Source organism: Ahaetulla prasina, chromosome 4 (genome assembly GCF_028640845.1).
Source record: "Ahaetulla prasina isolate Xishuangbanna chromosome 4, ASM2864084v1, whole genome shotgun sequence".
Classification (NCBI taxonomy): Eukaryota; Metazoa; Chordata; class Lepidosauria; order Squamata; family Colubridae; genus Ahaetulla; species Ahaetulla prasina.
Window position 1 is genome coordinate 14,444,279 of NC_080542.1, and position 9,016 is coordinate 14,453,294.

Here is a 9,016-nt window from a genome sequence, read left to right on the forward strand (position 1 = left end):
GTATATTTGTATATATATGTATATGTATATATATATTGTATATGTATATATTTATATATATATATATATTTGTATATATATGCTTATACTTCCTTACATTTCCTCATATATATGTTTATATACTATATAATCATTTTTTTTATTTTTTTTATTTAATTTTGTCACAACAGTATACATAAACATTGTCATAGTAAAAAAAAAAAATCATGAAATATATATTGTGTAATATATTGTGAAATATATTTTGTGTGATGCTTGTGTATATTGTTGTGACAAAAATAAATAAAAAAATTAATTAATTAATTAACCCGGAAGGGGAAATAGCAGGCCGAACCCGACGACGATGGGAGGGGAGAGAGAGGACATCACTGGGTGCTTACAAGACGCCTGACCTCATTCCTGGCGCTCGCCCTATCAGGCGACCGTAGGCGTGGGATAGTGACGGTTGGAACCGGGGACGAAGTGGGGGCCCAATTCCAGACGTGTTCTCTCCCTTTATGGGGGGTTACGGGTTTTTTTCCGAAAACTATAGAGACTGAACCAACTCTTAAAAAAAATGAATCATGACGCCCTTCTTTCCGTCATTGAGCTACTGCGCAGACTCGAAGCCGCCGAGCGCAGAGGAACTCCCGGAAACAGACCCGAAGGATCCGGAGACAGCCGAAGCGGGAACGAAGAGAGGACTCGAGAAAACTCCACCAATAACCAGAGAGAGATTGCCGCTGCGAAAGAGACTTCCGGTGGACCTGTAGCCATAGCAACACAGGACAGGGAAACGGCCCTCGAGCCGGAAACTGCGACCGGCGAGGAGCGGTTGTCGAACGAGGAACCGTTTGAGCAAGTCGCCTCACCCGATTCACAGGCCGTTATAGGTCTACAAGCGAATGTCGCTCAGCTGTCAACAGATGTTAAAGCACTGACGGAAACAGTCAAATCCCTTGACAAGAAGATGGATGAGGTCCTAATTCTCCTCAAGGCCCCCCAACCTGAGGGAGCCAAAGTTCTAAACAAGAACATCATTAGGGTGTTGAGCGCCGTGGATAGCAGCGCTAAAGTTGTCGAAAGGCTGTCTGAAAAGATCGAGTTGATCCATGCCAGGTCGGCGATAGGCATCCCGGAGGCTCCGATGACAGCCCCAGCGGCTCCACTCGTAACAGCAATATACCCAAGCCTTCCAGATCAGCCCGCAGCGGCAGAGACGTCAAGCGCGATTATTAAAGGTATTCAATTTGAATTTTTTTTTAAAAAAAGACTGTCAGTGTTTGGGTCAAATTTTGGAGACATTCCGAGCACATTCATTCATTCATTCATTCATTCATTCATTCATTCATTCATTCATTCACACAGTATATATAAGCATTTATTTATTTATTTAGTCACACAGTATATATAAGCATAAGCATGAAATAACTATACAATATATAAGCATGAGTATGTAATAACTATATTAATTGGATATAATGAAAAGAAACAATAGGTTGAATTTCGTATAGTTACTACATACTTATGATTATATATATGCTTATATATCGTATAGTTCTTTCATGCTTATGCTTATTTTATTTTATTTTATTTATTTATTTATTTATTATTTAAACTTATATACCGCCCTATCTCCCAAAGGACTCAGGGCGGTTTACAGGCATATAAAAAACAACAATATACAATTAAAATAATCATTAAAAGACTTATTCTAATGCCAATAGTTAATAATACCAATTGTTAAAAATAGAAATATAAATATTAAAATCGATTTAAAACCCCTCTAAATTTAAAAAAATCTAAGCCAGCCAGTTTTATGTTATTTATTTATTTATTTATTTGATTTTTTTTTTATTTTTATTTATTTGATTTTTATACCGCCCTTCTCCCGAAGGACTCAGGGCGGTGTACAGGCAGAATAAAACAAACAATACAAAATACAATTTAAAATACAATTTAAGAAACTTATTTAAATTAGCCTGAAAATTTAAAATTTACCGTACACTAAAAACCCCATTTAAAATTGATAAAAAATTTGACATTTAAAATTTAATTCAAGCCAGCCCCGCGCGAATAAAAAGGTGTGTCTTCAGTTCGCGGCGGAAAGTACGAAGGTCAGGTATTTGGCGTAAACCCGGGGGAAGCTCGTTCCAGAGTGTGGGAGCCCCCACAGAGAAGGCCCTTCCCCTGGGGGCCGCCAGCCGACATTGTTTGGCGGACGGCACCCTGAGAAGTCCCTCTCTGTGAGAGCGTACGGGTTGGTGGGAGGCATGTGGTAACAGCAGGCGGTCCCGTAAGTACCCAGGCCCTAAGCCATGGAGCTTTATTTATTTATTTTGTCACACAGTATATATAAGCATAAGCATGAAAGAACTATAGGATATATAAGCATATATATATATAAGCATGAGTATGCAATAACTATATTAATTGGATATAATGAAAGGAAACAATAGGTTGAATTTCGTATCGCTACTACATACTTATGATTATATATATGCTTATATATCGTATAGTTCTTTCATGCTTATGCTTATTTTATTTTATGTTATTTATTTATTTTGTCACACAGTATATATAATAACTATACGATATATAAGCATATATATAAGTATGAGTATGTAATAACTATAGTAATTGGATATAACAAAAGGAAACAATAGGACAGGAACGGTAGGCCCTCTTGCGCTCTTATGCACGCCCCTTACAGACCTCTTAGGAATGGGGTGAGGTCAATGGTAGACAGTTTTTGGTTGAAGCTTTGGAGATTTTGGGAAGAGACCACAGAGTCAGGTAATGTATTCCAGGCATTAACAACTCTGTTACTGAAGTCATATTTTCTGCAATCAAGATTGGAGCGGTTAACATTAAGCTTAAATCTGTTGTGTGCTCGTGTATTGTTGCAATTGAAGCTGAAGTAGTTTTCGACAGGAAGGACTTTGTAATAGATGATTCTATGAGTTAAACTGAGGTCATGTCAAAGGCGGCGTAGTTCTAAATTTTCTAAATCCAGGATTTCAAGTCTGGTGGCATAAGGTATTTTGTTGTATTCGGAGGAGTGGAGTACTCTTCTTGTAAAATATTTCTGGACACGTTCAGTTGTATTGATGTCAGAAATGTGGTATGGGTTCCAGACAGTTGAGCTGTATTCAAGAATTGGTCTAGCAAATGTTTTATATGCTCTGGTTAGTAGTGTAGTGTTTTTGGAGAAGAAGCTACGCAAGATTAGGTTTACATTGTTTTCGCTTCCTTTTAAAACCAATTTTAGATTTCTTAAAATTACATTAAAAAATAAAAGAGCTACATTTTTCAGTGACACCCAAAGAGAAATGTTGCTTTCATTCATGTTTTATTCTTGAAATATGTTACACAGGTAGAATTTGCCATAGTGCTGCTGTATAAATAAATAAATAAATAATCACTAAACATTTCAACTGAAGACAAAAGAGGTATTATCTTCTTATAGGGTTTATGCTTTAGGTCATCAGACATTTCAAGAACTGAACAAAAATACTCCAGGCATTTGTTTTACTTTAATTAAGAAATTCTATTCAATTACAGTTATAGAGGACGGAAATTATTCTTATGGCAAATTGTTTAGTTTCCCCCCCCCCCCTTTTAGCTGTTCTTTTTTATTTAAATCAGGCCTCACCAGAATAATGTAACATTTTGGGAAGAAGATAAAAGCCAATAATCCCCCACTGGAGCACAGAATGGAGAAGGTCTCTACAGCCACCATATATTTTCCCTTTGTGCTCAAGTAGGTTGGAACAAAGGACAGCCAGACACTGCAAAAGACCAACATGCTGAAGGTGATAAATTTGGCTTCATTAAAGGTGTCTGGTAACTTCCTGACCAGGAAAGCCACCAGGAAGCTGATAATTGCCAAGAGACCCATAAAACCAAGGACACAGTGAAACATGACGGTTGACCCTTCCTTACATATCAAGACAATTTCCTTTGGCATGGAATACATGTCAACGTCTAGGAATGGGGGAGAGATTGATAGCCATACTGTACAAATAATGGTCTGAATAAAAGAGCAAGAAAGGACAATAGAAAGACCCAGTCTCTTCCCCATCCATTTTCTAATTCTGGACCCTGGCTTGGTAGCCATGAAAGCAAGAATTACAATGATAGTCTTTGCCAAAATTCTAGAAACTGCCACGGAGAAGATAATGCCAAAAGTAACTTGCCGAAGAAGGCATGTCCATTGGCGAGGCTGACCAATATATAGCAAAGCACAGAGAAATGAGAGCAGGAGAGAGATGAGAAGAATATACGTGAGGGTCTCATTATTGGCCTTCACAATAGGTGTGTCATTGTGTTTAATGAAGAGCCAGAGCAGCAAAATAGTAATAATAGAAAAAGTAATAATAAAGCTGGTAAAAATGTTCCCCAGCATTTCTTCATAGGATAAAAATGTTGCAAATTTTGGAAGGCAGAAATTTCGCTCCTCATTTGGATAATGATCTAGTGGACACTGAATGCAGTTGTCCATGTCTGTGGGGAAAGAGAAACAGGCTTTTATTCTATACTAGCTGATAACCCAACAACTTTATCCCAGTCCTAAAATTGCTCAATGTGTTCCAGAGTTATGTCCCCACAGTATTTGTTTCCAGATAGTAAGTAATCTGTGTACCAAATTTGGTTGAAATTGCTCAAGGCATTCCAGAGTTGTGCTGGAACACACACACACACACCAGGGAGCCACTGAGGGGGGCCATTGAGAAGGGCCTTTCTTCCCCCTACTCCCATGCCCATCATCCCTGCCCTTCCCCTTCCCATGCACTCCTCTTTCCCACCCTGTCTATGATCCTGGTACTTTGCCCCAAATCCACCAGGGGGCACCTTCCATCAAGAGAGGGGAACATCAGGCCCTTTCCCATGCCTGGCTTTCCAGAGGAAGCTGCGAAGGAACTGACACCACTGACACCACAAACAATTGCCCCTCTAGGACACCACACTTTCTCTCCTTAACTGCCCAGGCATTCCAGATTGATGCTGGAACTCACATACACATGGGGTATCTTACCTTCCCCCCCCCCCCAGTATTTGTTTTCAGAGGGTAAGTCATCTATATACCAAGTTTGGTTGAAATTGCTCGAGGCATTCCAGAGTTTTGCTGGAACATACATACATACATACATACATACATACATACATACATACATACATACATACATACAGCCTTTATATGGATAGCTTTATACAGCTATCTATCTAGCTATCTAGCATAGAGATAGAGATAGAGATAGAGATAGAGATAGATAGATAGATAGATAGATAGATAGATAGATAGATAGATAGATAGATAGATAGATAGATAGATAGATAGATAGATAGATAGGTCTTTGGTTATTTGGGTTTTCTCCTGCATGAAATTGGAAGTGTCTTGGCGACGTTTTGGCGAAATCCCATTTGTCATCATCAGGGTAGGTGTTTACAGCTTAGTGCTTCTAGGAGAAAAGGTAGGTAGGTAGGTAGGTAGGTAGGTAGGTAGGTAGATATAGCTTTCATGAAAATGATACTGTGATAATCAGATTTGTTTTAGCTGTTTATCCATATAGAAGCTGCATGATGGGCAACCTGAGTACTTCAAAAGATCATCAGTCATGATCACAGACCACAAGTGGTCTGTATGTACTATCTCTTCCCCTTCAGATTAGAAATCTTTCCTCCTGGACAAGGAGGCAATCACAGCAGCAAAATGGTATCCCTTCCTTTTTGGCCTTCTAAATTTGATAATAATTTGATAAGGACCCTGTTACTTGGTTTTACTGTTAATTGGTTCATTATGCTGTTTGTACTTATTTATTTTATGGATGTTGTTATTGTTTTAATGTTTTTTTAACTTTTTTAACTTGTTTTTTTTTTAATTTTAGAATTGTAAGCCACCAGAGTCACTTGGCTGAGTTGGGCAGCTATAGAAATTGACTCCATCAATTGATCCATCAATCCGAGGACCTCAACAGATAGCCAGTTTTGATCACAGCTACCAAGTGGGCAACCATTCTTCTAAGTATTATCATTTACCCTTCTGATTCGAAATCTTCTCTGTTGGACAAGGAAGGCAATCATAGCAGCAAAATGGTTTCCCTTCCTTTTTGGCCTTCCTATAACCTGGATGACAATGGTCATTGCAAAGAGAAATAGGCTTTGTCTACAGATAAAAGAAAGAGAAGAATATATTGGACAATATTGGAAGAAAAAAGAATTACCTACAATAGAAGAATGGATATTGAAAGTTACTAATTTGGCTGAGATGGCAAAAATCTCAGCCTTTTTGAAAGACAATACGTAGGAAAGATATTTAATTGAATGGAAAAAATGGATTGATTATCTACAAAATAGATATCAGATTAGGAGATATCAGATTGCCTTTGAATAATAAGGATGTATTATTTTAGAATGTTATGGGGGAGGTTAGGAAATGAAAAGACTCTGATGAGGTTAATTGGGTTGGAAGGGAAAATTTTAGTCTATGTTTGCCTTATGTGTAATAATACCTGGGAAGCCGGGGGGGGGGAGGGGAGGGGGAAGGGGGTTTTTTTTGGGGGGAAAGGGGGAAAAATGTTTGTTTGTTTTCTAAAACTTTTTCAATAAAAAAAAAAGAGAAGAAGGTTTTCCATCTTGCAAATGTATATATCTACAAATAAGCATAGAAATGTGTGCTTTCATAGATGAATAATTTGGGGGGGGGCGGGAATCATATATGACAACTTATTATGAAGAATCCTCTAGAGGAAAATTGTTTTTCAGTTTTGTTTATGTGTATACAGAAATTCATACAGAGAGTGATAGCTAGGCAGTGAGTCCGATTAAAGGAAAAGAAACCTGATGTATATCTGCACCAATCAAATGTCATTTAAATATCATACTTTGAATTTATTAGCATTTCAGAGTGATATTTTGTTTATTACTGATTGTCCTCTTACAAGTTTTCAATTAGAAATTCTTCAATTGGAAATGATAACTCAACGGAATGAATATAGCTCCCAAATATATATATGTCATGATTTTGGATGGAAACCATGGTATAAATGAATGCAATCAAATAAATATAATATTAACAAGTGGGCATATTAAGCAAGAAGAGATTACATGCTTGTCCTGAAATATATGATTTCTTAATATTGATACTCTGTGTAAAAGGAAATATTTGAACATTTCATGTTTTGTTGGATTCTTCCTCCTATGTCTTGTGATCTGACATTTCTTTCTATGTTTTTTCTGTATTTTCTGAGATAGTTGAAGAGAAGTTAATTCAAAAAAAACCTTTTTTTATAAAGTTTGAATAGAACTGTAAGATTTATATGTCCTACCTGGTTAAACCACTTTGGCCAGATTATAATTTCCTCTGAAATAGTAAATGTTTTTTCTGCAAGAGACAAGGGTTGTATGTCTCCAACTCTGACTCTAAGGAAAGAAAAGTTTGGGAATATTACCCGATTGAGAATATCAAATCCAGTTTCCATTTCTCCATTTTGATTGAAGAAAACTGTTTCCCCAACACTGTTGTTAAATGAGATTATTTTCACAAAATGGTTGAGCTGAAGAGAAGAGATGAGATTGCAATTCATCAGGATATATAAAAGGATACTGCTCTTTTCCATTTAAGGTTTTTTTTTCATATATGACAAATATACATAGAGAGAAAACAGAAATTAGGACAGTGTTCTAGAGAAAAAGGAGAAATTAGGATGAATAGATTCATTTTCTGAGAAGGCCTCAAGTATTTGTTTGCTGGACACGTGTTCCTATGCAATCTCATACCTATTTGTAAATGGGTGTGATCTGTGCCTCTATGGTTAGGTCTCAATACAGAGTAGCTCTTAGGCACATAGCCTATCAGAGCCAAGGGTGCTGTCCAGCAGGTTCTGACAGGTTCTGGAGAACCGGTAGCAGAAATTTGGAGTAGTTCAGAGAACTGGCAAATACCACCTCTGGCTAGCTCCAGAGTGGGTGAGAATGGAGATTTTGCAGTATCCTTCTGCAGCCATGCCCACCAAGCCACGCCCACAGAACCAGTAGTCAAAAAAATTGAATTCCATCACTGATCAGAGCTCTCTGGGAAGATGTATCAGTGACTGTCTTTCTGCAACTAATCCAACATACTTCTAATTGTAAAATTGTGGTGGTTTGGAGCGTATTAAAAATCACTATTACACTCTCCACAGAATAGCCGTGAAAGAATTAAGTAGAAACGCACCTTATTTAGGAAAGCACATCCTACCATTGTGAAAAAAGTGATCACTTGACAAAGGCGCTTTTTCAAAAGACAACTGGACTTTCTGGTTTTCTTTAAAGACGTTTTGCTTCTCATCCAAGAAGCTTCTTCAGCACCTTTGGGATAACGATGACCTGGATGACTGAGAATCTCCATAGATATTGATCACCTGACAGTTTGTGAACCAATACTAGCTTTCATCATAACTCACATTTTTGAGTAATATTGGGCTTCAGTGATTAGTAGCCATGGTGAAGGCAATAGAATTCCTGATGTTTCACCAGCAACTGGTATGAATTAGACCAACTTGCCTTTGAAGATACGGGCTATATTTGTCAGTTTCCAGTCCTGCTCAGCCCATATATACGTTTGAAATTTTAAACCACGTGGGATCTTTGTATTCAACTACTTTGAAACTCATCAAATTTGGTACTCATTGGATTTTGATGCAAAAAAAAATATTTTCCTAATACTCATTGTTTGTTCAGTACTCAAACTAGAACTTCTTGTTGTCTGCTGCCTTGTGACATGCTGCATTATTTAGTATGGGAAAAAATGGTTTCCCATTGATTTTGATACTCATCACGCCTCCTGGAACCAATTAACAAAATGGTCCCAGGCACAAAAGAAATATAACACAAAGCAATATGTTTCTATTTAATATAGAATCCCTCCCATGAGACACATTGATGTAACTTTAATCAGTTTTAATTGTCTAAGACATTACCTCCCATAGGTGCTGAGCCAGTAGGCTTTGAGTTGCTTCAATGACACGCCCTGTTTTTTTCAGTTGAAATGAAACCA

The 9,016-nt window shown here is 37.5% G+C and overlaps 2 protein-coding genes across 2 annotated transcripts; one reads left to right on the forward strand and one right to left on the reverse strand.

Annotated features, from left to right (window-relative positions):
* The first annotated feature begins 343 nt into the window (after nt 1-343).
* On the forward strand, nt 344-6,498 carry LOC131198353 (uncharacterized). Its single transcript, XM_058182906.1, has 2 exons — nt 344-1,220; nt 5,868-6,498. Exons 1-2 carry the CDS (start codon nt 557-559, stop codon nt 5,873-5,875), a joined length of 672 nt encoding a protein of 223 aa, XP_058038889.1. The 5' UTR covers nt 344-556; the 3' UTR covers nt 5,876-6,498.
* On the reverse strand, nt 3,525-7,953 carry LOC131198352 (vomeronasal type-2 receptor 26-like). The gene is made up of 3 exons (XM_058182905.1): nt 7,308-7,953; nt 6,019-6,145; nt 3,525-4,485 (listed from the first exon to the last, which is right to left on the reverse strand). Exons 1-3 carry the CDS (start codon nt 7,596-7,598, stop codon nt 3,566-3,568), a joined length of 1,338 nt encoding a protein of 445 aa, XP_058038888.1. The 5' UTR covers nt 7,599-7,953; the 3' UTR covers nt 3,525-3,565.
* Between the last annotated feature and the right edge of the window lie 1,063 nt (nt 7,954-9,016).